Source organism: Thalassophryne amazonica, chromosome 2 (assembly GCF_902500255.1).
Source record: "Thalassophryne amazonica chromosome 2, fThaAma1.1, whole genome shotgun sequence".
In the NCBI taxonomy this organism is placed as follows: Eukaryota; Metazoa; Chordata; class Actinopteri; order Batrachoidiformes; family Batrachoididae; genus Thalassophryne; species Thalassophryne amazonica.
The window spans coordinates 40,268,701-40,294,949 of NC_047104.1; the positions used below are offsets into that span (position 1 = coordinate 40,268,701).

Here is a 26,249-nt window from a genome sequence, read left to right on the forward strand (position 1 = left end):
ACACTTTGCATGTCTTCCAGCGTTATCCACAGCAATCAGACAAAAAGCAGATACAGAAGGAAAAGGTGCATTGTTGTTGGCACCCAGGATCAGGATGAATCATTATGTCCATAATCCATATTTTATCTTCTAGGCCAGGGGTGCCCAACCTTTTTTATACCGAGATCTACTTTTAAATTTGACAGTGTATCGAAATCTACCAAGTCATATCAAATGCCATAGTGCAGCCGAAATTTATTGTGCACCAATATAATGAAACAATTTCCTGGCAAAAGGATCAAGTTTTAACAATAATAATGCATCGTTGAAGTAAATGTGCATTGTGCAAAGAATAAGCACAAGTAGGCCTAGGACTGGCCCACAATAACACAACACCAAACAAGTAAACTACACAATGCTTATTAAAGTTGGAAAATTAATAATCACAGCTTATCTCTGTATTATATTTATAAACCGTTACAGGAACAGCTCACCCATGTTGTTTTTGTAGACATTACACAAAACAAATGCACAAAAAAAGAAATAAATAAAAAAATAAAATCCCAAACATGGTCATCATCTTTAACAAAAGCAGCTAATCACAGAATAGTCACAGTTTAACTGAGCTAATGGCTCACTATTTGCATTCACAAACAACAAATGCATGAAAAAAAAATTAATAAAAATACTTTTGAACTGTTTTCATTCCGTTTTTGTCCACAGTGCAACTTATTTCAACTCTTTAAGCTGTTATGTTGCTTAATTTTTCTCCTCTGCACCATAGAAGAAGAAGAGCCCTCTTCTACTTTTATGGTGTTTAACGGCACCCTCCATTCTTATTGGTGTAGTGCTGCCATCTTCTACATCAATCCATTATAACAGCACTGTCCATTACAGCACCAGCGTCATGCGATCAACTGGAACTCAGTCGGTGATCAACCATTCAACCGCGATCGATGGTTGGACACGCCAGTGCTAGGCCATAAAATCAAGAAAATCCAGTATTTATCAAAAATAACCTTTTTTCAAAATGGGGGAGGGGATGCTACAACTAAAGTACCTTTATAGCCACTAGCCAGTTTCCCATATTTTACTCTTTTATGTATCTGCAGGAGAGCTATACATTTTACATCAGTTTTTGGATCAGGTTTTGCATCCATATGCACAATTTTCCCGTCATTGCGGATCTTTTTGGAGAGTAAATGCATGCATCTAACAACCCACCAATATGGAAACAATATGGAGCCAATGGCGCCTCTCTGTATGTAAGCACTCTAATATCCCATTGACGTATCTGCCACCTACTGGTGTTTTACTGTTCTCCTATTTTCAAACCGCACAGCAGCAGGATACCAGTCTGTAAGTGTACTAATGCAACACATGAGGTCATAAGTCTGTCACAAGTTACTCAACGTGTGTGTGTTTGTGAGTGCGTGTGTGTGTGTACCATGTTCCTCTTTCTGTTGTGACTAGCACGAGTATTAAAATAAACCTTCAGTTTCGTCAGAGAAAGTAGTGTAGGATTGTGTAAACTCACTATCACAACATTCATGAATGTATTGTCTGTGTGTTCTGCATAAAATCACTTTTAAAATGAACAAAAATGTTCACGTATGAAGTTGTTGTTGTGGTAAAGTTGTTGGCAGCTGTTGGCTACACAGAGTTGCCAGTTAAAACTTGAAATTGCGTTGCTTTTTTCCATCTGTTGTCATTCATCATTCATCTGCCCCATTTTTTATTATGACTGTTTTTCTTTGATATTTAAAGTCAAGAAAACCAATGTTGTCTACTGTTGCTGAAGTCAATGTCAAAACAATATTTGAAGAGAAACTAAATGCAGCTATTTAAATGATCAAGTAATCCACAAATTCTACATTGATTTAATAAATTCCTCAATAAAAATACTCACTTTGTTCAAGCACAAAATGATTTTTTTCCAAAGTATTGTTTTGTCCAACAAACAGTCTAATCTACATATATTCAGTTTACACTCATATTACAATGGAGAAAAGGACCAAAATCCTCATTATTCAAGCCTGAATGGCACAATACTTGTTGTTTTTGCTTGGTGAATGAATGCATAGTTCTTAATTTTACTGTTTCCATTTTACATAAAAATTAAATATGGGACCAGCATATAATTTATATCTCATCCATCATTAAACTGTAATTACAAATGTGTAAGTCCCTTCGGCTGCTCCCTTGTTTGCACTCGGGGTCGCCACAGCAAATCCAAGGTGGATCTGCATGTTGAATTGGCACAGGTTTTACGCCGGATGCCCTTCCTGACGCAACTCCACATTACATGGAGAAATGTGGCAGGGGTGGGATTTGAACCCGGAACCTTCTGCACTGAAACCAAGTGCATTAACCACTTGGCCACCACCCCCTACCTTTGGAAATGATGCATTAAAATCAAATGTTTGTCATCTTCTGTGTCTGTATTTACAAGAGGCAGGCCATCACAGAACCACAGATCAATTTGAAGAGACCCCCCCCCCCCCACACACACACACACAAAAACAACCCATGCCTACACTCTAAAAAGGAACTGCTGTCTCAATTAGAAAAATTGATGTAACAATTTGCATAGATTTTTTTTTAAAGTTATTTCAACTTTCAACTTTCAAGTTAATGCTACAAGACTTCTCTATTTAAGTTGAAATAAGTAAAAAAAAAATCTATGCAAATTCTTACATACACTCAACAAAAATATAAACGCAACACTTTTGGTTTTGCTCCCATTTTGTATGAGATGAACTCAAAGATCTAAAACTTTTTCCACATACACAATATCACCATTTCCCTCAAATATTGTTCACAAACCAGTCGAAATCTGTGATAGTGAGCACTTCTCCTTTGCTGAGATAATCCATCCCACCTCACAGGTGTGCCATATCAAGATGCTGATTAGACACCATGATTAGTGCACAGGTGTGCCTTAGACTGCCCACAATAAAAGGCCACTCTGAAAGGTGCAGTTTTATCACACAGCACAATGCCACAGATGTCGCAAAATTTGAGGGAGCGTGCAATTGGCATGCTGACAGCAGGAATGTCAACCAGAGCTGTTGCTCGTGTATTGAATGTTCATTTCTCTACCATAAGCCGTCTCCAAAGGCGTTTCAGAGAATTTGGCAGTACATCCAACCACCCTCACAACCGCAGACCACGTGTAACCACACCAGCCCAGGACCTCCACATCCAGCATGTTCACCTCCAAGATCGTCTGAGACCAGCCACTCAGACAGCTGCTGAAACAATCGGTTTGCATAACCAAAGAATTTCTGCACAAACTGTCAGAAACCGTCTCAGGGAAGCTCATCTGCATGATCGTCGCCCTCATCGGGGTCTCGACCTGACTCCAGTTCGTCGTCGTAATCGACTTGAGTGGGCAAATGCTCACATTCGCTGGCGTTTGGCACGTTGGAGAGGTGTTCTCTTCATGGATGAATCCCGGTTCACACTGTCCAAGGCAGATGGCAGACAGCGTGTGTGGCGTCGTGTGGGTGAGCGGTTTTCTGATGTCAGTGTTGTGGATCGAGTGGCCCATGGTGGCGGTGGGGTTATGGTATGGGCAGGCGTCTGTTATGGACGAAGAACACAGGTGCATTTTATTGATGGCATTTTGAATGCACAGAGATACCGTGACGAGATCCTGAGGCCCATTGTTGTGCCAACATCCAAGAACATCACCTCATGTTGCAGCAGGATAATGCACGGCCCCATGCTGCAAGGATCTTTACACAATTCTTGGAAGTCCCAGTTCTTGCATGGCCGGCATACTCACCGGACATGTCACCCATTGAGCATGTCTGGGATGCTCTGGACCGGCGTATACGACAGCGTGTACCAGTTCCTGCCAATATCCAGCAACTTCGCACAGCCATTGAACAGTGGACCAACATTCCACAGGCCACAATTGACAACCTGATCAACTCTATGCGAAGGAGATGTGTTGCACTGCATGAGGCAAATGGTGGTCACACCAGATACTGACTGGTATCCCCCCCAATAAAACAAAACTGCACCTTTCAGAGTGGCCTTTTATTGTGGGCAGTCTAAGGCACACCTGTGCACTAATTATGGTGTCTAATCAGCATCTTGGTATGGTACACCTGTGAGGTGGGATGGATTATGTCAGCAAAGGAGAAGTGCTCACTATCACAGATTTAGACTGGTTTGTGAACAATATTTGAGGGAAATGGTGATATTGTGTATGTGGAAAAAGTTTTAGATCTTTGAGTTCATCTCATACAAAATGGGAGCAAAACCAAAAGTGTTGCGTTTATATTTTTGTTGAGTGTAGATTCTTGATTCATTTTTTTAGAGTGTAGATATCTGTATGGGTATAGGCCAAAATGAGTTATATCAAAGTACTTCAGTTTAGTTTGTCCAGAACCTTATGGCCTCTGAAAATGGAGGAACTGAGCATGAAAGTGCCTGTAATTCCTGTATAGTTAGTGAAATAAAGCCCATAGTCTACTGTGGAAAAATTGTAAAAATTGTTCCTCTCCACATGCTCATGGACCTGATTCTAATTATTAACCAAGTTTAGTTTCCTTCTTGTAAAACATCTTGCAGTCTTTCCAGGTAAATGTCCAACTGAACATTTGCTTTGCTCCTAAAGGAAACATCATCGGCTCTGGAATCTTCATCTCCCCAAAAGGAGTGTTGGAGCATGCGGGATCAGTGGGATTCTCACTTATTGTCTGGGTTTTGGGAGGAGGGATCTGTGCCCTGGGATCCATGTGCTACGCTGAACTGGGAGTCACCATCCCAAAGTCTGGAGGAGACTATTCGTATGTGACAGAAATTTTTGGAGGGCTGGTGGGGTAAGTGCTGATAATTTTAAAAAAAACTTTTTTTTACATCTTTGTTATCCCTCTTCAGATGAACATGGACAAAAATCCTCTGTCACACTCAGAAAGTCTTGTTGGGTCTCATTTCTCTCTTTTGTATTTGCATACATAAAAGGTAGCTAATTTAGTGAGACAAACAAAAAATTACACAGAAGCCTTACAGATGATTACATACAACAGCAAAAACAACATACCAAAGAACAGATTCATAAAAAAAAAAAAAAAAACAGATCAAAACTTCAAATCAGATCAAAAGTTAACACATTTCACATTTCCTGTTTCACTGTGGACTCAAAATTTGGCGCTTCCTGTTTGGGACTCAGTGTACCATGAACGAGCTTCGCTTGTATAAATGAAACCACTGCTAATCAATCAGAAAAGAATTTGGTAAATTTCTGAGCAAAAATGTTTACTTCTGTGATTTAATACATTATGTGAAAATGTTTGTTCTCTCACTGGCAATCACACGTGCTCCAAATCATCATCAATCCACCATACACTTTCCATCCAGCAGGTGGTAGACACATCTGTGGGGTTTTACATTGGTAAAACACTGATCTGGTTGATAAAAAAGTAGAATATGGAGGTCCTTGTTATTCTGAGATGACTGGAGCTGTCAGGCAAATAAGTCTAATTTACCTACAAGCTTTGTGATGAATTAATTCCCGGGTAGGGAATGCGGTCTTACCACACGTGAAGGAGTTCAAGTACCTCGGGATCTTGTTCATGAGTGAGGGGACAATAGAGTGTGTAGTCCGGCGGCTAAGGGACAAATTTTAGGGGAATCATGCACTTTTATACAAAAGCGCCAAAACTTTATCAGAGGTACTTTATAGTGTCCTGAAGTATATAAGATCGGGAGACATTGAATCCATAAACGTCTACACTCTAAAAACTTGGGTTTAAGAGAATAACCATTTTCAGCCTTCTACAGCATATAATTCATGACAAACTCTTATCCAAATGTCTATTTAAGTTTATAATATAAACTTGAAGGTTATGAAAAATGTATTAAGGCTAAGTAGGGATGCTTCGAATGTACTTCAGTGTGCTTACACTCTTAGAAAAAGCGTTAATCTATGGAAAGTGACTAAATATTGTCTAACTCATTGTGAATATCAATATACCTATGCAATATGGCTGTTTGCAAGCATAGGGCAAAGGAAAGATGCTACTCTTGCACTCTAACATATTTACACTCTAAAATAACAACAGTGTTTGAACGGAAAGAAATGCTTTTTTATTAATTACAAGAAATCAGTTTTGTTTTTATGGCCATAACTATTATTATTATTGTTGTTGTTGTTGTTTTTATCATTATTATTTTATGTTATTGGTATTAATACGATTATCACCATATTTTTTAACTGAAAACATTGTAAATACCTGGTTGGCAAACTTCCTAGATATGCACAAATGTTTCATGAATATTTTTAATGAAATACTCTCTACAGCTTTCATGCTAGGAAGATCACAGTGACCTAATTTTATGTCTCAGAGGTAGAGGCCTGTTAAAGATCCCTACAGGCCTGAAATGAGTCCTGTACCTCTTTCCATTTTGAAACATACCACCCTGCTAACGTATAAGGATGTACGACGACGTATGACGCCGCACTATGGACGATACATGATCACATAAGCTCAGTATAGCTTTGCACTAGTTGCAGTAGCCATTCTCTACAGCTTAACAATGTCCAATCTTGATCACTGGCCTCCTACATAATAACCATATGATCGTATTGTCATATGAATAGCAAAATATACACTGTATTATAACCACGCAAACACCCTTTTAAAAAAAGCAGGATACAGGGCTAAAATCAAATGTCTCCCGCTTTGACATGACTTAATATAACCTAAAGAGTTCCTGGACAAAGTTTGGCATTTTGTAAAAAAGTGCACGATTCTATCCCTTAACTGCTGGACTAGTGAGATTGGCCGGAAAATTGGCGCAGGAGGGGCGGGAGCTGAGCCAAAAGGCAAATCTCTCGATCTATTGGGCAGTCCTCGTTCCTACTCTCACCTATGGTCATGAGGGTTGGGTCATGACCAAAAGAACTAGATCGCGGGTACAAGTGGCCGAAATGGGCTTCCTTAGGAGGGTGGCTGGTGTCTCCCTTAGAGATAAGGTGAGAAGCTCGGTCATTCGTGGGGAGCTCGGAGTAGCACTGCTGCTCCTTCGCATTGAAATGAGCCAGCTGAGGTGGTTCGGGCATCTGGTAAGGATGCCCCCTGGGCGGATCCCTAAGAAGGTGTTCCCGAGCACATCCACCTGGGAGGAGCCCCTGAGGAAGACCCAGGACTAGATGGAGAGATTATATCTCCACACTGGCCTGGGACCACCTTGGGATCCGTCAGTCAGAGGTGGTCAATGTGGCCCGGGAAAGGGAAGTTTAGCGACCCCTGCCAGAGCTGTTGCCCCCGTAATCTGATCCCGGATAAGCGGTTGAAGGTGAGTGAGTGAGTGAGTGAGTGAGAATTACAGTGGTATGTAAAAGTTTGGGCACCGCTGATGATTTCCATGATTTTCCTTTATAAATCATTGGTTGTTTGGATCAGCAATTTCAGTTAAATATATCATATAGCAGACTCAGTGATATTTGAGAAGTGAAATGAAGTTTATAGGATTTACAGAAAGTGTGCAGTAATTCTTTAAACAAAATTAGCATGCTGATTGCAGGAATGTCTACCAGAGCTGTTGCCCGTGAATTGAATGTTCATTTCAGTTCAATTTATTTCATTTATATAGCGCCAAATCACAACAAAGCTGCCTCAAGGTCTCACCTTACCAACCCCTAGAGCAAGCACAGAGGAAACAGTGGTAAGGAAAAACTCCCTCTGATGATTTGAACAAACCTCAAGCAGGCCAGACTCAAAGGGACGACCCTCTGCTTGGGCCAAGCTTCCGACACAATTGACAATACAAATATACAGGAAATTTTGGGAGTCCATGCTGGTGTACAGGACGGGAGGCCTGCAGAAGAAGACACCCACTCCCACTTTGGGATGGAGCCGCACCTCAAAGAGAGAGAAAAAAAACAGAATCAGGCAGCAGAAAGTTAACAAATACATTATAATTTGTCAGCATTAAGCAACAAGAAAAACAGAAGAAATACTAAGATGATTGCTGGGCACTAGCCCTGAGCTTCACTAAAACACCCAGACTTGAGATAAAGTTGAGGCCGCGAGCCCCTCTGTTAACTAATAAGCTGAATTTAAAAGGGTAGAAACTATAGTAACATACTATGCCAGTATGCTAGCCATACGAAAGGCAAAGTGAGTGCGTCTTAAGTCTGGACTTGAAAGTCTCTGCAGAATCTGACTGTGTATTGATGCAGGGAGATCATTCCACAAGGCAAGTACACAGACTTTTTAATTCACCCTAGGGACACAAAGTATTCCTGCACGCTGAGAACGCAAAGCCCAGGCCGGTACATAGGGTTTAATTAAGGCAGCGAAGCAGGGAGGTGCCAGTCTGTGAACAATTTTATACGTTAATAGCAGAACCTTAAAATCTGATCTCACATTGGCAAGATGCCAGTGAAGAATTCTGAAGCCATTTCTCTAGCATCAGCCATCTCCAAAGGTGTTTCAGAGAATTTGGCAGTACAACCAAACGGCCTCACAACCGCAGACCACGTGTAACTACACCAGCCCAGGACCTCCACATCCAACATGTTTCAATGTGAACTCAAAATTTGGCACGTCCTGTTTCAGTCTAAACTTGCCACTGAATTCCCACTCATTTATTTTCAAACCAGGAAGTGTTGATTCAGGAAGTGTTCAACATTTGACATTTCCTGTTTCACTGTGTACTCAAAATTTTGCACTTCCTGTTTGGGACACAGTATACCATGAGCGAGCTTTGCACTGCTGCACATCATTTCGCTCATACAAAAAGCTAATAGAGTCATGAAATAGAGTGAAACGTATGGGAGAAAAAAATACACAGCAAATAGTAAAAAAAAAAGCATGATAGTGACATCACTCATAATATGTATATGTCGCAGACATGAAAGAGTGAAGCTCTTCAGCATCTCACCATGTCATTTCAGCCTAGGGATGGGTATTGATAATATTTTATCGATAGCCATGTCATTATCTCTTGATCCACTTTTGTGATTTACCTCTGTGTTTTTTCTCTATCCACCAGGTCGTTATTGTAAATAAGAATTTTTTTCTTAATAACTTACCTGATTAAATAAAGGTTAAATAAAAAAAAATGATCGATTCCGCTTATCGATCCGATTCCTTATCGATTCCCTTATCAATATCTCTTGTGAATTTTCTTTGTACTAAAAGTAGTCTTTACAGGTTTTCTATCTCAACAACATTTTATTGAGTCTTAAAGTAAATAAATATGAAAATGGTCACTGGATCCTTGATCTCTGGACATAAATAAACTCTACATTGTGGATCCTTGATCTCTGGACATAAATGGAAATAAACAAAATCTGTAGTTTTTCCCAAAAGCATCTCTTTTCAGACATTAATGGCATGAATGTCACTCCATACCTCTGAGCTGAGCTCAGCCGGCTGCATGTCCGTATCAGTGTAATTCATAAAGAACGCAGAACGTCTCATTCTGGGAGGAAAAAAACATTTTAGTCGATTGTAGTTCATTGTTTGTATTTCAACGTTTGGAAGCAGGTGTCATTTGATTTAAACAGAGATTTGCTTTGAAGTTATTAATTTCGGCTGGACTTGAACTTGACTCAGCAGAGAGTGGCACAGCGTTTGGAGCTGTGCCAATGGAACGGAGGACGATTCTCCCTTCTTTCTCGCAACAAGACAAGAGTCCCAGTTAGTGACTTTAAGCCACACAAAAGTGACTCATGATTGACATTTTTAATCATAAACATACTTGTACAGCTGCTTATAAAGAAGGAATGAACATGCAACTGTTTTACCAAGCTATTACAATATAAACATTACAAATAATTGCCTTTTAAGCTGTTCCAAATATGTTCTCCACCTCAGTGCATGAGTCAAAGACAGGAAAAAAGCTCCAAATGTCCTGTGTGATTCCAGAAATGATTAGAGGTGTTTTTGACATCCAAACTGTGACAGAAAATGATTAATCTGCTACCAAAAAATTATTTTATATACAGCGTCTGGCGCACAAAGCAGGTGGGATTGTAGTGCACAAGAGGGCTGAGCCAAAAGAGCCTGTCCAAAATAGCCTGTCCCTTCCTTGTAGCCGCCAGGCGCTCAGATAATGGGCTTTTAACAGCCTCGTCCTCATCACAAACATGCCTCTAAAATCCTCTTTTGTCCTCGTAGTACCTTATACACAAACTGCCCCACTCTGTTGTTGCTTTTTGAACTTCCTGAAATTAGCACCACACTCAGAGATGAGCCTTGTTAGCCGAATATTCTGCCTCCAAGACCCTCTGAAAGCCACTATTCTCCCATATTTGTTGAATAACTGAACTTGTTCCAAAAAAACATGCTACGTGGCTCATTATTCATCCTTCATTATTCAGTGGGACCAGGACTTTATGTCATTATTAATCATCAGATGACAAGGTAAAACCTTTTAAATCATTCTAAAGTCAGTTTTAAGCAGAAATGACACGATAATCAGTGAGTCGCTGCTGACGCTTTGGAATGACGGAGGCGCAGTGAATGCAGCACCAGCAGCTCCTCTGGCTGCGGCGCTCTGATCACGTCATCTGTCTTTTATGATAAAATAATGCTGAATTGACGAGGTATGTGAGAAAACTATCCCACCTTTTTATTTTTTTCAAAAACTATATGGATTTGAATCATGTGCGCTTGCATCAGACAAGCTTGAACCTTCGTGCGCATGCGTGAGTTTTTTCACACCTGTCGGTTGCGTCATTCACCTGTGGGCAGGCTTTGAGTGAAAACTGGTCCACCCCCTCGTCAGATTTTTATTGTTTAGGAATGGCGGAGCGATTGCCGCTTTGTTCCATGAAAATCTTTTCAGAAACTCTGCCAGACAGCCAGATGGAAACCATTTGGAAGATTCAGATGGCTTTCGGTGAAGATTCTATCGGTATCACACGGATTAAGGACCATTAAAACTGGATTAAAAACGGCCCAGGGCAGTAAGATTCAGACGGCTTTCGGTGGCTTTTCAGTCGAGTGAGTATCCGAGAAGTTGTTTAACAGCTGGGCATGTTCCAACTTGTCCTGTGAGACTTCCAACACGGAGGTGTTGTTTGTCCCGCGCCATGAGCGGCCGCGTCGCGACGCGTGAATCCGTCCACACGTCTTTCATTACAAAATCTTTAACAGTGGAATGTGCCGATAAAGTGCTGATCCCGACCTCTTCTGAAACTTCTCTGCTAGTCACACGACGTCCTGCATCAACAGAGCCTTAAACTTGGAAGTGATCTGCTCGTTCCAGCCTGTCGATGGCCGCTCGGGGCGCGGTGCGCCTTCCGCCGCAGCGGGCCATTTTTAATCCAGTTTTAATGGTCCTTAATCCGTGTGATACCGATAGAATCTTCACCGAAAGCCATCTGAATCTTCCAAATGGTTTCCATCTGGCTGTCTGGCAGAATTTCTGAAAAAAATTTCATGGAACAAAGCGGCAGTCACTCCGCCATTCCTAAACAATAAAAATCCGACGAGGGGGGTGGACCAGTGCTCACTCAAAGCCTGCCCCCAGGCGAATGACGCAACCAACAGGCGTGAGAAAACTCACACATGCGCACGAAGGTTCAAGCTTGTCTGATGCAAGCGCACATGATTCAAATCCATATAGTTTTAAAAAAAAATAAAAAGGTCGGATACTTTTCTAACAGACCTCGTATGTGGAAATGATTCTTGAACAAAAACTTCACATATCTGTTGCTGAGATAGATGATGACTGGAGTGCAGTTTGAACCAGAAACAAGGTGATAATGAGTAAACCGCGGCTGACGCACAGAAATGACGCATGCGCAGTGAAGGCAGGGCGGACCGATTTTTAGGAGGGGCTGTTTTGTCTGCGACACCAGCTAGGGTGAAAAATAAAGTTTCTAATTTTTACTGTCCCACCCCAGAAATTTATTCATCATGTGAAAAGAAAACAGTTGACATAATTTGGATGTATTATAATAATATTTACTGGTAGCTCAACAGCTCCAAAGTTGTGTAATTTTTCAAAAACGTGGGATATGATAAATAACAGTTGCTTTAGCATAAACATAATAATATTATAGAAATCCTTAAAATGGGTGGCTAATAATATTCTTTGTTTTTTCACCCGTTTCTCAAAACGAAACACAAATCTGTGTGCCTGATGCCAATGGGCATAACAATGCCGTGCAGGCTGTTCTTGTCCTTAATGGATAATGCATTAAACCAACAGATAAAAGAGAATGTTAAAAGACTTTCAGTAAATGAACAATAAAGGCTTTCTAAAATCCCTGACATTGAAGGAGTTCATTGTCATCCTCAAAAAGATCCTCTGGTGTCCACATGTGACAATAGTCTGTATTCATGTTTGGACTTCAGTTGATTGTCAAACACTGTCCCAAGGTATTTACTCCACAATCTGGACGCCTTCACCGTGTATAACACCAGCTTTGTGTTTACTGTTACATCTGAAGTCAGTTATTTCTTTTGTTTTCAATACATGGAAGTTTGAGAGAGAAGAAACCTGTTCTACCGAGAAGTCCTCCAGCTGGCAGTGGACGCAATAAACAGCAGCCCTGAGGTCAGCCTGTGTTTGACAAAATCCTGTTGGACAACTGTCCATTCACAAAGACCCTGTTGTGTGGGCCGCTGAAGAGGAGGTACTGCTGGCCCACCACCAGAAGGCGCCCTGCCTGAAGTGCGGGCTTCGGGCACGAGAGGGCGCTGCCGCCTCAGGAACAAGCCGTGGTGACAGCTGTCACCCATCATCCGTGACAGCTGTCACTAATCAACACATCTGGTATAAAAGCAGGAAGACACCTCCACCAAACTGCCGAGATATCATCTTCATCTGGAGGTAATACTCTCAGCCCTTTTTGTGAGATTTATAAATCTGTTATTGTGAGTGTTCGCAGGAGAACCGGTCGTTTTTGCGGAGGCTGTGCAAGACGGCGCTCCTTTTCATCTGAGACCGCTGCAACGTGTTGAGTGAGAGGTGGAGGTGGCATTCCCACCATTGTTACTGGGTGTTCACACACCCACCCTTTGACTGTCTTTGCTTTCTGCCAGCAGTACCAGATCCGACACGCCGGGAAGGTGGCCACCTGGGGACTCCGGGACTTGGCGGCTCCAGTATTCCTCAGGTTCAGGTGGCGGTGGAAATCGTGTGGTTCCGGTTCGTTTCCAGATGGGCATCTCTTATCGTCGAGCCTGCCCACACGACACCTTTATTAATTGACTGTTGCACATTCTGAATCTGCTGTGTTTGGTTGTGACATTCACAACAGTAAAGTGTTATAATTTGACTCCTTCCATTGTCCGTTCATTTATGCCCCCTGTTGTGGGTCCGTGTCACTACACTTTCCCAACAGGATATCTCGGCCAGCGTCATGGACTCCGAGGGGCGTCACCAGGCTGTTGAACAACCAATGGGAGAGCAGGGAGCGCAGGCATCTGCAGGAGGCGTGATTGGTGAGCTACAGCATATTCTCACCGCCTTTACGGCTCGAATGGATCAAATAGCCGAGCAAAACATCCTCCTGAACCGCAGGGTGGAGGCTCTCTCCGCGCAAGTGGCGGCGAGCTCTCAGGGCGCTGCTGCAGCTCCTCCTCCTGTCGATCCTGTGCTAGATATTAATGTTCCAGTGGTGGTTCAACAACCCCTCCCACCATCCCCTGAAGCATACATAAGCCCTCCTGAGCCGTATGGAGGTTGTGTGGAGACGTGCGCGGACTTTCTTATGCAGTGTTCACAACGTCCCGTCATGTACGCGTCAGACGCAAGCAAAATAGCTTATGTGATCACTCTGCTTCGGGGAGAGGCACGCGCTTGGGCTACGGCGCTTTGGGAGCAAAATTCACGGCTCCTTCACACATACACTGGGTTTGTGAGGGAGTTCAGAACTGTGTTTGATCACCCTAACAGGGGAGAGACCGCTTCAACCGTGCTGCTGCCGATGAGACAGGGACACCGGAGCGCAGCCGCTTATGCAGTCGACTTCCGCATCGCGGCTGCGAGGTCCGGCTGGAATAACGCTGCGCTCCGCGCCGCCTTTGTAAACGGACTGTCGTCAGTCCTAAAGGAGCACCTAGTGGCCAAGGATGAACCGCGGGAATTAGATGGGCTTATTGATCTTGTTATACGGTTAGACAATCGGTTGGAGGAACGCCGTCGGGAACGAGGCGAAGGACGTGGCCGGGCGCGCGCCGTCCCTCTTCCTTCCGGGTCCGAGAAAGGTCCGCCCTTCCCACGCTCCCTGGCCTCTACGTCCCGTGGGGTGACAGCTCCCCCTGCTGACGAAGCTATGGACACGAGCAGGGCCACATTTAGACCACCTAATAGACAGAGGAGGTTTCCACGCGGGGCGTGTTTTGTTTGTGGCTCAATGGAGCATCAATTGAGCGATTGCCCCGAACGGTTAAACACCAACGCCCGCCCCTAGAGACTGGGCTTAGGGTGGGCCAAAAAATTCACGTGGGACACACACATATTGCCGCACGACTCCCAGTTACAATCCTTAGTGGGGATTTAACCCTTCAGGCCTCAGCACTGGTAGACACAGGGTCAGAAGGGAATCTGTTAGACAGCAGATGGGCCAGGGAGGTAGGGCTCCCTCTGGTGGCGCTACCTACACCATTGCAGGTGCGAGCACTAGATGGCACCCTACTCCCTTTACTCACACACAAGACACCACCAGTAACTCTGGTAGTGTCAGGGAATCATAGGGAGGAGATTGAGTTTTTTGTGACTCCTTCTACCTCCCGTGTGATTCTGGGGTTCCCCTGGATGTTGAAACACAATCCCCGGATTGATTGGCCGTCCGGGGTGGTGGTACAGTGGAGCGAAACCTGCCATCGGATGTGTTTGGGATCCTCGGTTCCTCCCGGTTCCCAGGCTAAGGAGCAGGTCCAAGTTCCCCCCAATCTGTCGGCGGTGCCGGTTGAGTACCACGATCTTGCTGACGTTTTTAGCAAGGATCGGGCACTCACTCTTCCCCCGCACCGTCCATATGATTGTGCCATCGATTTGTTGCCAGGCGTGGAGTTCCCGTCCAGCAGGCTGTACAACCTCTCCCGACCTGAACGCGAATCGATGGAGACCTACATCCGGGACTCCTTAGCTGCCGGGCTGATCCGTAGCTCCACCTCTCTGATTGGAGCGGGTTTCTTTTTTGTGGGAAAAAAAGATGGCGGTCTTCGTCCATGCATTGATTGTCGGGGGCTGAACGAGATCACGGTTCGCAACCGATACCCGTTGCCTTTGTTGGATTCAGTGTTCACCCCCCTGCATGGAGCCAAAATCTTCACAAAGTTGGATCTTAGGAACGCATACCACCTAGTTCGGATCCGGAAGGGAGACGAATGGAAGACGGCATTTAACACCCCGTTAGGTCATTTTGAGTACCTGGTCATGCCGTTCCGCCTCACTAACGCCCCCGCGACGTTCCAAGCTTTGGTTAATGACGTCTTGCGGGACTTCCTGCACTGATTCGTCTTCGTATATCTGGATGATATACTCATCTTTTCTCCGGACCCTGAGACCCATGTACGGCATGTACGTCAGGTCCTGCAGCGGTTGTTGGAGAACCGGTTGTTTGTGAAGGGCGAGAAGTGTGAGTTTCACCGCACTTCTTTGTCCTTCCTGGGGTTTATCATCTCCTCCAACTCCGTCGCCCCGGATCCGGCCAAGGTCGCAGCGGTGAGAGACTGGCCCCAACCTACAAGCCGTAGGAAGCTGCAACAGTTCCTCGGCTTCGCAAATTTCTACAGGAGGTTCATTAAGGGGTATAGTCAGGTTGTTAGCCCCCTGACGGCCCTGACCTCACCAAAAGTTCCCTTCACCTGGTCGGATCGGTGCGAAGCCGCGTTTAGGGAGTTGAAATGCCGGTTCTCGACTGCACCGGTCTTGGTGCAGCCCGATCCTGGTCGCCAGTTTGTGGTTGAAGTGGACGCCTCTGACTCAGGGATAGGAGCCGTGCTATACCAGAGCGGAGAAACCGATAAGGTTCTTCACCCGTGTGCCTATTTTTCCCGCAGGTTGACCCCAGCAGAGCGGAACTATGATGTGGGCAATCAAGAGCTCCTTGCGGTGAAAGAGGCCCTTGAGGAGTGGAGACACCTGCTGGAGGGAGCGTCAGTGCCTTTCACGGTTTTCACTGACCACTGGAACCTGGAGTATATCAGGACCGCCAAGCGGCTGAACCCCAGGCAAGCCCGCTGGTCACTGTTTTTCGGCCGTTTTGACTTCCGGATCACCTACCGCCCCGGGACCAAAAACCAAAGATCGGATGCCCTGTCCCGGGTGCATGAACAGGAAGTCAAGACCGAGCTGTCGGATCCACCGGAACCCATTCTCCCGGAGTCCACTATCGTGGCTGCTCTGACCTGGGACGTGAAGAAGACCGTCCGGGAGGCCCTGGCACGGAGCCCGGATCCCGGAACAGGGCCGAAGAACAGACTATACGTCCCACCAGAAGCCAGAGCTGCCGTTCTGGACTTCTGTCACGGGTCCAAGCTCTCCTGCCACCCAGGGGTGCGTAGGACCGTGGCAGTAGTCCGGCAGCGCTTCTGGTGGGCGTCCCTGGAGACTGATGTCCGGGCTTACATCCAGGCCTGCACCACCTGCGCCAGGGGCAAGGCTGACCACCAGAAGGCACAGGGACTTCTACAGCCACTTCCTGTGCCTCACCGCCCCTGGTCCCACATCGGTCTGGATTTTGTCACGGGCCTCCCGCCGTCCCGGGGACACACCACCATACTCACGATAGTGGACCGTTTCTCCAAGGCGGCCCACTTCGTGGCCCTCCCGAAGCTCCTGTCGGTCCAGGAGACGGCGGATCTCCTCGTCCACCATGTTGTCCGGCTGCATGGGATACCAACAGACATCGTTTTGGATCGCGGTCCCCAGTTCTCCTCGCAGGTGTGGAGAAGTTTCTGCCGGGAACTGGGGGCCACTGTAAGCCTCTCGTCTGGGTATCACCCGCAGACTAACGGACAGGTCGAACGGGCCAACCAGGAGTTGGAGCAGGCCCTCAGGTGCATGACCTCCGCACACCCGACGGCTTGGAGTGAACATCTGGCCTGGATCGAGTACGCTCATAACAGCCAGGTGTCCTCTGCCACCGGCCTCTCCCCGTTCGAGGTGTGTCTGGGGTACCAGCCCCCTTTGTTTCCATTGGTGGAGGGAGAGGTCGGTGTGCCCTCGGTCCAGGCCCACCTGCGGAGATGCTGTCGGGTGTGGCGCACCGCCCGTTCGGCCTTGTTGAGGGCCCGGACGAGGGCTAAAGCCCATGCAGACCGTCGACGGTCCCCGGCCCCTACTTACCAGCCCAGGCAGGAGGTGTGGCTTTCCACCAAGGACATTCCACTCCAGGTCGTGTCCCCCAAGTTGAAGGACCGATTCATTGGACCCTTCCCCATCCTCAAGGTCCTCAGTCCTACCGCAGTGAGGCTCCAACTCCCGGCCTCACTGCGGATCCATCCGGTCTTTCATGTCTCCAGGATAAAACCGCATCACACCTCGCCCCTCTGTGCACCCGGTCCAGCGCCGCCTCCTGCCCGTATTATCGACGGGGAGCCAGCTTGGACAGTTCGCCGGCTCTTGGACGTCCGTCAAATGGGCCGGGGTTTCCAGTATTTGGTGGACTGGGAGGGGTATGGACCCGAAGAACGCTCCTGGGTGAAGAGGAGCTTCATCCTGGACCCGGCCCTCCTGGCCGATTTCTATCGTCGCCACCCGGACAAGCCTGGTCGGGCGCCAGGAGGCGCCCGTTGAGGGGGGGGTCCTGTTGTGTGGGCCGCTGAAGAGGAGGTACTGCTGGTCCACCACCAGAAGGCGCCCTGCCTGAAGTGCGGGCTTCAGGCACGAGAGGGCGCTGCCGCCTCAGGAACAAGCCGTGGTGACAGCTGTCACCCATCATCCGTGACAGCTGTCACTAATCAACATATCTGGTATAAAAGCAGGAAGACACCTCCACCAAACTGCCAAGATATCATCTTCATCTGGAGGTAATACTCTCAGCCCTTTTTGTGAGATTTATAAATCTGTTATTGTGAGTGTTCGCAGGAGAACCGGTCGTTTTTGCGGAGGCTGTGCAAGACGGCGCTCCTTTTCATCTGAGACCGCTGCAACGTGTTGAGTGAGAGGTGGAGGTGGCATTCCCACCATTGTTACTGGGTGTTCACACACCCACCCTTTGACTGTCTTTTGCTTTCTGCCAGCAGTACCAGATCCGACACGCCGGGAAGGTGGCCACCTGGGGACTCCGGGACTTGGCGGCTCCAGTATTCCTCGGGTTCAGGTGGCGGTGGAAATCGTGTGGTTCCGGTTCGTTTCCAGACGGGCGTCTCTTATCGTCGAGCCTGCCCACACGACACCTTTATTAATTGACTGTTGCACATTCTGAATCTGCTGTGTTTGGTTGTGACATTCACAACAGTAAAGTGTTATAATTTGACTCCTTCCATTGTCCGTTCATTTACGCCCCCTGTTGTGGGTCCGTGTCACTACACTTTCCCAACAGACCCGCTGGCCCGTCTCAGTGGGAAAGCTTAAAATCAGCAATATGAGGTGGTCTGGGAGATTAAAATAAGAGGCAGATCTCTCACTCAGAATATCAGAGGCTGCATCTTCTTAAAAGCTGAGGAAAAGTCAGCGGATCGAAGTCTTGCGTAAGATCTGGGTACTTCTAGGTGCTTGTACATAGTATCCAGCAAGAAATGTTTTGTGTCCTCCACACCTTCATCTGGCTTTTAACAAATTGCAGGGATCAACTTTGCGGTCCATAAAAGACACAATAATATCTTTTAAAATTTTCTGGAAGATGTTCATGACACGTGATGTGAGTGAAACAGGTCTGAACTCATTTAGTTCTTTAAAATTTTGTGATTTGGGGACGTATGGTGATTGACATGTTCCAGATTGTGTATCTTGCCAAAGTCGACACACATCTGTCGAGTTGGTTGGCACAATAGTATGAAGTGTGCCCACGGATGGCACCAGGAGCAGCCGCTTTCCTGAACTTATCCCTGTGAAGTAAAACTGTTCCTTGTATAGACAACAAAGCTTAAATATGTTTCTGTCCACATCTATAATATTTTCAGAGTTCATCAAGTGAACCCTGTTTAAGGAAGTTTCCAACTTGGGATATCTTGATGCAGCATTCTTGGACCGGGAAGTCATGGGTTCGACTTACAGGAGACACTATGCAGTCTTGTCATATATTACACCCCTTTGTTACTTTTTCTTTTTTTTGGCCACCTTTCATTTGTACTACCAACAGCAATATTGTTTCACGGCTGGATGTCTCTGACACTTTGTCCCAGGGAGGAGCTACGAAGCACTGGTTCTTTATCCATTTTGAACCTAAAGGAGAGCAATTGGAGTGTCTTTATTTTTTATTTTTGCCTTTCTTTGTTTGTTTTGTGTGTGTGTGTGTGTGTTTGGAATTAAATGAGTGATAGGAGGTGCTGTGTGCCCGTCTGCAGCTGTGCTGTATGAAGCTGTGTGATAACTTCAGGAGGTGAAAACACCACTATAGGTGTCAATACTATTGCAAATGTGTATTTAATCTGATAGTAAGTTTCAGTATCAGAGTATCTTTTATTTATTTATTTTTTGACGACACTAGTCTGCACAAACTGATATTGATATAAAAACTCACACATGTAATTGTTCTCTTCATCCTGCAGCTTCTTGTTGTTATGGAGCGCCGTCCTCATCATGTATCCGACCACACTGGCTGTCATCGCTCTCACCTTCTCCAACTATGTTTTGCAACCAGCATTCCAGAACTGCGTGCCTCCGTACATCGCCACCAGACTCCTCGCCACCATCTGTGTGTGTGAGTCACAACCCGCCTTCATTTCTTCTCAGACTGACTGCTGCTCTTTACCAACACATTTCTTTGGATATTGCTTCTGGATTTGTCGTTTTGTTTTGTACAATGTGGAGGTTAAGGTCTATTGAGAATTATATCTACTTTGGTCCAACTCTATGCAACAAACTCTCAGATCTGAAATCTGCAACTAAATAAATTTAAAACAAGAGCAATAGATCTGAGATTTCAGACATCCGCCAAGGGTTGACGAGGACTCAGAATAAAAGGTATGTGATTCACATGGTAACCCAGACTTTACCTGGATCTGGAGTCCACAACACAATGCAATAATTACATACTGATCCACAATGGTGAGACTGATCAAGATGTTGTAATCTGATATTTAATTCAAAAGCTGAAACAAAATAGTATCTTCCTGATCTTGGCTTTACATCGTGATGTCATATGTTTCCCTTGCAGAACCTACATATTGATCCAGTGTTGCCGACCGAACTTTTCCCCATTAAAAATCTGTCCGCCGTGCCTTCACTGCGCATAAGTCATTAGCCGCGGTTCCTGGATTATCACCTCGCCTCTGCTTCAAACTGCACTCTAGTCATCATCCATCTCAGCGACAGATATCTGAAGCTTTTGTACAACAATCATTTCCACATAAATTCAGCATTATTTCATTGTAAAAGGCGGATGAAGTGATCAGAGTGCCGCGGCTACATGAGCTGCTAGCTGATGCGTTCACTGCGCGTCATCATTTCAAAGCGTCATGGAGTTTCGCTGAGTTTCTGCTTAAAACTGACTTTAGAATGATTTCAATTCAATTCAATTCAATTTTTTTTTTATATAGCGCCAAATCACAACAAACAGTTGCCCCAAGGCGCTTTATATTGTAAGGCAAGGCCATACAATAATGATGTAAAACCCCAACGGTCAAAACGACCCCCTGTGAGCAAGCACTTGGCTACAGTGGGAAGGAAAAACTCCCTTTTAACAGGAAGAAAACCTCCAGCAGAACCAGGCTCAGGGAGGGGCAGTCTTCTGCTGGGACTGGTTGGGGCTGAGGGAGAGAACCAGGAAAAAGACATGCTGTGGAGGGGAGCAGAGATCGATCACTAATGATTAAATGCAGAGTGGTGCATACAGAGCAAAAAGAGAAAGAAACAGTGCATCATGGGAACCCCCCAGCAGTCTACGTCTATAGCAGCATAACTAAGGGATGGTTCAGGGTCACCTGATCCAGCCCTAACTATAAGCTTTAGCAAAAAGGAAAGTTTTAAGCCTAATCTTAAAAGTAGAGAGGGTGTCTGTCTCCCTGATCTGAATTGGGAGCTGGTTCCACAGGAGAGGAGCCTGAAAGCTGAAGGCTCTGCCTCCCATTCTACTCTTACAAACCCTAGGAACTACAAGTAAGCCTGCAGTCTGAGAGCGAAGCGCTCTATTGGGGTGATATGGTACTACGAGGTCCCTAAGATAAGATGGGACCTGATTATTCAAAACCTTATAAGTAAGAAGAAGAATTTTAAATTCTATTCTAGAATTAACAGGAAGCCAATGAAGAGAGGCCAATATGGGTGAGATATGCTCTCTCCTTCTAGTCCCCGTCAGCACTCTAGCTGCAGCATTTTGAATTAACTGAAGGCTTTTAGGGAACTTTTAGGACAACCTGATAATAATGAATTACAATAGTCCAGCCTAGAGGAAATAAATGCATGAATTAGTTTTTCAGCATCACTCTGAGACAAGACCTTTCTGATTTTAGAGATATTGCGTAAATGCAAAAAAGCAGTCCTACATATTTGTTTAATATGCGCTTTGAATGACATATCCTGATCAAAAATGACTCCAAGATTTCTCACAGTATTACTAGAGGTCAGGGTAATGCCATCCACAGTAAGGATCTGGTTAGACACCATGTTTCTAAGATTTGTGGGGCCAAGTACAATAACTTCAGTTTTATCTGAGTTTAAAAGCAGGAAATTAGAGGTCATCCATGTCTTTATGTCTGTAAGACAATCCTGCAGTTTAGCTAATTGGTGTGTGTCGTCTGGCTTCATGGATAGATAAAGCTGGGTATCATCTGCGTAACAATGAAAATTTAAGCAATACCGTCTAATAATACTGCCTAAGGGAAGCATATATAAAGTGAATAAAATTGGTCCTAGCACAGAACCTTGTGGAACTCCATAATTAACTTTAGTCTGTGAAGAAGATTCCCCATTTACATGAACAAATTGTAATCTATTAGACAAATATGATTCAAACCACCGCAGCGCAGTGCCTTTAATACCTATGGCATGCTCTAATCTCTGTAATAAAATTTTATGGTCAACAGTATCAAAAGCAGCACTGAGGTCTAACAGAACAAGCACAGAGATGAGTCCACTGTCCGAGGCCATAAGAAGATCATTTGTAACCTTCACTAATGCTGTTTCTGTACTATGATGAATTCTAAAACCTGACTGAAACTCTTCAAATAGACCATTCCTCTGCAGATGATCAGTTAGCTGTTTTACAACTACCCTTTCAAGAATTTTTGAGAGAAAAGGAAGGTTGGAGATTGGCCTATAATTAGCTAAGATAGCTGGGTCAAGTGATGGCTTTTTAAGTAATGGTTTAATTACTGCCACCTTAAAAGCCTGTGGTACATAGCCAACTAACAAAGATAGATTGATCATATTTAAGATCGAAGCATTAAATAATGGTAGGGCTTCCTTGAGCAGCCTGGTAGGAATGGGGTCTAATAAACATGTTGATGGTTTGGATGAAGTAACTAATGAAAATAACTCAGACAGAACAATCGGAGAGAAAGAGTCTAACCAAATACCGGCATCACTGAAAGCAGCCAAAGATAACGATACGTCTTTGGGATGGTTATGAGTAATTTTTTCTCTAATAGTTAAAATTTTGTTAGCAAAGAAAGTCATGAACTCATTACTAGTTAAAGTTAATGGAATACTCAGCTCAATAGAGCTCTGACTCTTTGTCAGCCTGGCTACAGTGCTGAAAAGAAACCTGGGGTTGTTCTTATTTTCTTCAATTAGTGATGAGTAGAAAGATGTCCTAGCTTTACGGAGGGCTTTTTTATAGAGCAACAGACTCTTTTTCCAGGCTAAGTGAAGATCTTCTAAATTAGTGAGACGCCATTTCCTCTCCAACTTACGGGTTATCTGCTTTAAGCTACGAGTTTGAGAGTTATACCATGGAGTCAGACACTTCTGATTTAAAGCTCTCTTTTTCAGAGGAGCTACAGCATCCAAAGCTGTCTTCAATGAGGATGTAAAACTATTGACGAGATACTCTATCTCCCTTACAGAGTTTAGGTAGCTACTCTGCACTGTGTTGTTATATGGCATTAGAGAACATAAAGAAGGAATCATATCCTTAAACCTAGTTACAGCGCTTTCTGAAAGACTTCTAGTGTAATGAAACTTATTCCCTACTGCTGGGTAGTCCATCAGAGTAAATGTAAATGTTATTAAAAAATGATCAGACAGAAGGGAGTTTTCAGGGAATACTGTTAAGTCTTCTATTTCCATACCATAAGTCAGAACAAGATCTAAGATATGATTAAAGTGGTGGGTGGACTCATTTACTTTTTGAGCAAAGCCAATAGAGTCTAATAATAGATTAAATGCAGTGTTGAGGCTGTCATTCTCAGCATCTGTGTGGATGTTAAAATCGCCCACTATAATTATCTTATCTGAGCTAAGCACTAAGTCAGACAAAAGGTCTGAAAATTCACAGAGAAACTCACAGTAACGACCAGGTGGACGATAGATAATAACAAATAAAACTGGTTTTTGGGACTTCCAATTTGGATGGACAAGACTAAGAGACAAGCTTTCAAATGAATTAAAGCTCTGTCTGGGTTTTTTGATTAATTAATAAGCTGGAATGGAAGATTGCTGCTAATCCTCTGCCCCGGCCCGTGCTACGAGCATTCTGACAGTTAGTGTGACTCGGGGGTGTTGACTCATTTAAACTAACATATTCATCCTGCTGTAACCAGGTTTCTGTTAGGCAGAATAAATCAATATGTTGATCAATTATTATATCATTTACCAACAGGGACTTAGAAGAGAGAGACCTAATGTTTAATAGACCACATTTAACTGTTTTAGTCTGTGGTGCAGTTGAAGGTGCTATATTATTTTTCTTTTTGAATTTTTATGCTTAAATAGATTTTTGCTGGTTATTGGTAGTCTGGGAGCAGGCACCGTCTCTACGGGGATGGGGTAATGAGGGGATGGCAGGGGGAGAGAAGCTGCAGAGAGGTGTGTAAGACTACAACTCTGCCTCCTGGTCCCAACCCTGGATAGTCACGGTTTGGAGGATTTAAGAAAATTAGCCAGATTTCTAGAAATGAGAGCTGCTCCATCCAAAGTGGGATGGATGCCGTCTCTCCTAACAAGACCAGGTTTTCCCCAGAAGCTTTGCCAATTATCTATGAAGCCCACCTCATTTTTTGGACACCACTCAGACAGCCAGCAATTCAAGGAGAACATGCGGCTAAACATGTCACTCCCGGTCTGATTGGGGAGGGGCCCAGAGAAAACAACAGAGTCCGACATTGTTTTTGCAAAGTTACACACCGATTTAATGTTAATTTTAGTGACCTCCGATTGGCGTAACCGGGTGTCATTACTGCCGACGTGAATTACAATCTTACCAAATTTACGCTTAGCCTTAACCAGCAGTTTCAAATTTCCTTCAATGTCGCCTGCTCTGGCCCCCGGAAGACAATTGACTATGGTTGCTGGTGTCGCTAACTTCACATTTCTCAAAACAGAGTCGCCAAGATTTAAGAGGTTTTACCTTGTCATCTGATGGTTAATAATCACATTAATCCATTTGATTGCTTTGGGTGAAGAGACTCTGTCTCAGACGTGCTGCTGTGGTCCAAAATGACGCAAGCGCAGTAAAGGCAGGTGGACCCATTTTTAGGGGTGGACCGTTCAGTCTGCCACACCGGATCACTCCCAACATCCAGCACTAACAGGGTCTTCCTTTGTACAATAACAACATGTAAATTACATTTTTTCAAGATCCACCAAGCAGGTTTGAGATGATCCTCGAAATGGTGAAAATTTAAGAAATAATCCAGATCTTGATCCAGATCCACTCCAAAATTGAATGGAGTCTTCCACGCCCTAATATCTATCTGTGAATCAAATTTAGTGAGAATTTGTGAAGTAGTTTTGAAGAAATCCTTCAAAGCCAATTAAGTGAAATCTTGATCCAGAATCCAGATCACCTCCAAAATTCAGTGGAGTCTTCCATGCACTAATATCTGTCTGTGATGAAACATTCGTCAAAATCCGTGCAGTAGTTTTGACATAATCCTTCAAAGCCTATAAACTGAAATCCCGAGCCAGAATCCGGATCCGGATCACCGCCAAAATTTAATGGAGTCTTCCATGACCGAATATCTATCTGTGGTGAAAATTATATCACAATCCGTGCAGTAGTTTTGACATAATCCTGCTAACAGAACAGACAAATAAATAAGCGCCGATGCTTTTATTACGTCTTTGGCGGACATAATCAGGGGCTTCAAATGAGCATGGTTGTCCAGTTGCCAGTTTCTCTTTCATGTTGTTTGGACATAATTCTGTGCCAGCTTTAACGTCCATGAGGCTTGAGCCTTCTGGTTTGAAATGGCCAATCAAGAACTTGTATCTTAAAAACTGAACTTTACAGACTTAGTAAATGTTGGACTATGTCCAGGGATCATGATCAACAGTGTCAAAGTCATCAGTGAGATCAAGCAACATCAGTGCAGGGGTTCTTTCATTTCTTTTTTTTTTTTACTTCCTGTTTTTGACTTCCAAGGTGTGCTTGTAACTCGGCCTGTTGTGGTGCAAAATGCCACCAAGCTCTGCCAGGTGTGAGCAGCTTTACAGCCTTAAAATCTGTAGAATTTTGAAATCTATTCTGTGGTGTACTTGGAGTCAGTGCAGGATACTTGTTATACGTTGGTCACATGAAGTTCTTTTTTGATTTCCTGTTGACCTGATTGTTCAGAGCCATGTGGTTTTCGGGTTACAGTTTGTACTGATTTACTGTATATGCGTTGGATGCAGTTGATTGAAAAATACAAGATCCAGCTTACAGGGTCATGTCCTGTCAGTCACATGGTGCAAAGCTGCACACTTGTTGGTTGTTATCATGTTGATCACCATCCTTGTGTAACTAGAGTATATTTGCACTCAAAGGTGCACTGATCTAACATGAGGTGTGTTCATGTGCATCTGTTCAGTAACATAATGCTGTGCCACCTGCACGGCATTTTGGCACATGGCACTTGAGTTGATGTTTAGGATATGCCTAAAAAAACCACCCATGAATTATGACGCTGCGCCCAACTTTGCGCTCAGTTTACCCACCTCGTAATATTGCAGCAAGGACTTGGACACACCCCAAAATAAATTTGCATTGTGGAGTTTTAAACTGTGCCCCTTCAAACCTCAGCATTGGGCTCTTG

The 26,249-nt window shown here is 44.4% G+C and overlaps 1 protein-coding gene and 1 long non-coding RNA gene across 2 annotated transcripts in view; one reads left to right on the forward strand and one right to left on the reverse strand.

Moving 5' to 3' along the window:
• Nucleotides 1–26,249, forward strand: part of slc7a10a (solute carrier family 7 member 10a) — a 113,013-nt gene that overhangs the window by 22,188 nt on the left and 64,576 nt on the right. Inside the window, exons 2-3 of the mRNA XM_034185275.1 lie at nucleotides 4,610–4,814; nucleotides 19,623–19,774. Coding sequence (XP_034041166.1) covers nucleotides 4,610–4,814; nucleotides 19,623–19,774 — 357 coding nt within the window. The remainder of the gene's footprint in view (nucleotides 1–4,609; nucleotides 4,815–19,622; nucleotides 19,775–26,249) is intronic.
• Nucleotides 11,727–24,788, reverse strand: LOC117523692. The gene is made up of 3 exons (XR_004564584.1): nucleotides 24,718–24,788; nucleotides 19,018–19,019; nucleotides 11,727–11,791 (listed from the first exon to the last, which is right to left on the reverse strand). It is a non-coding gene; the product is annotated as an uncharacterized LOC117523692 (long non-coding RNA).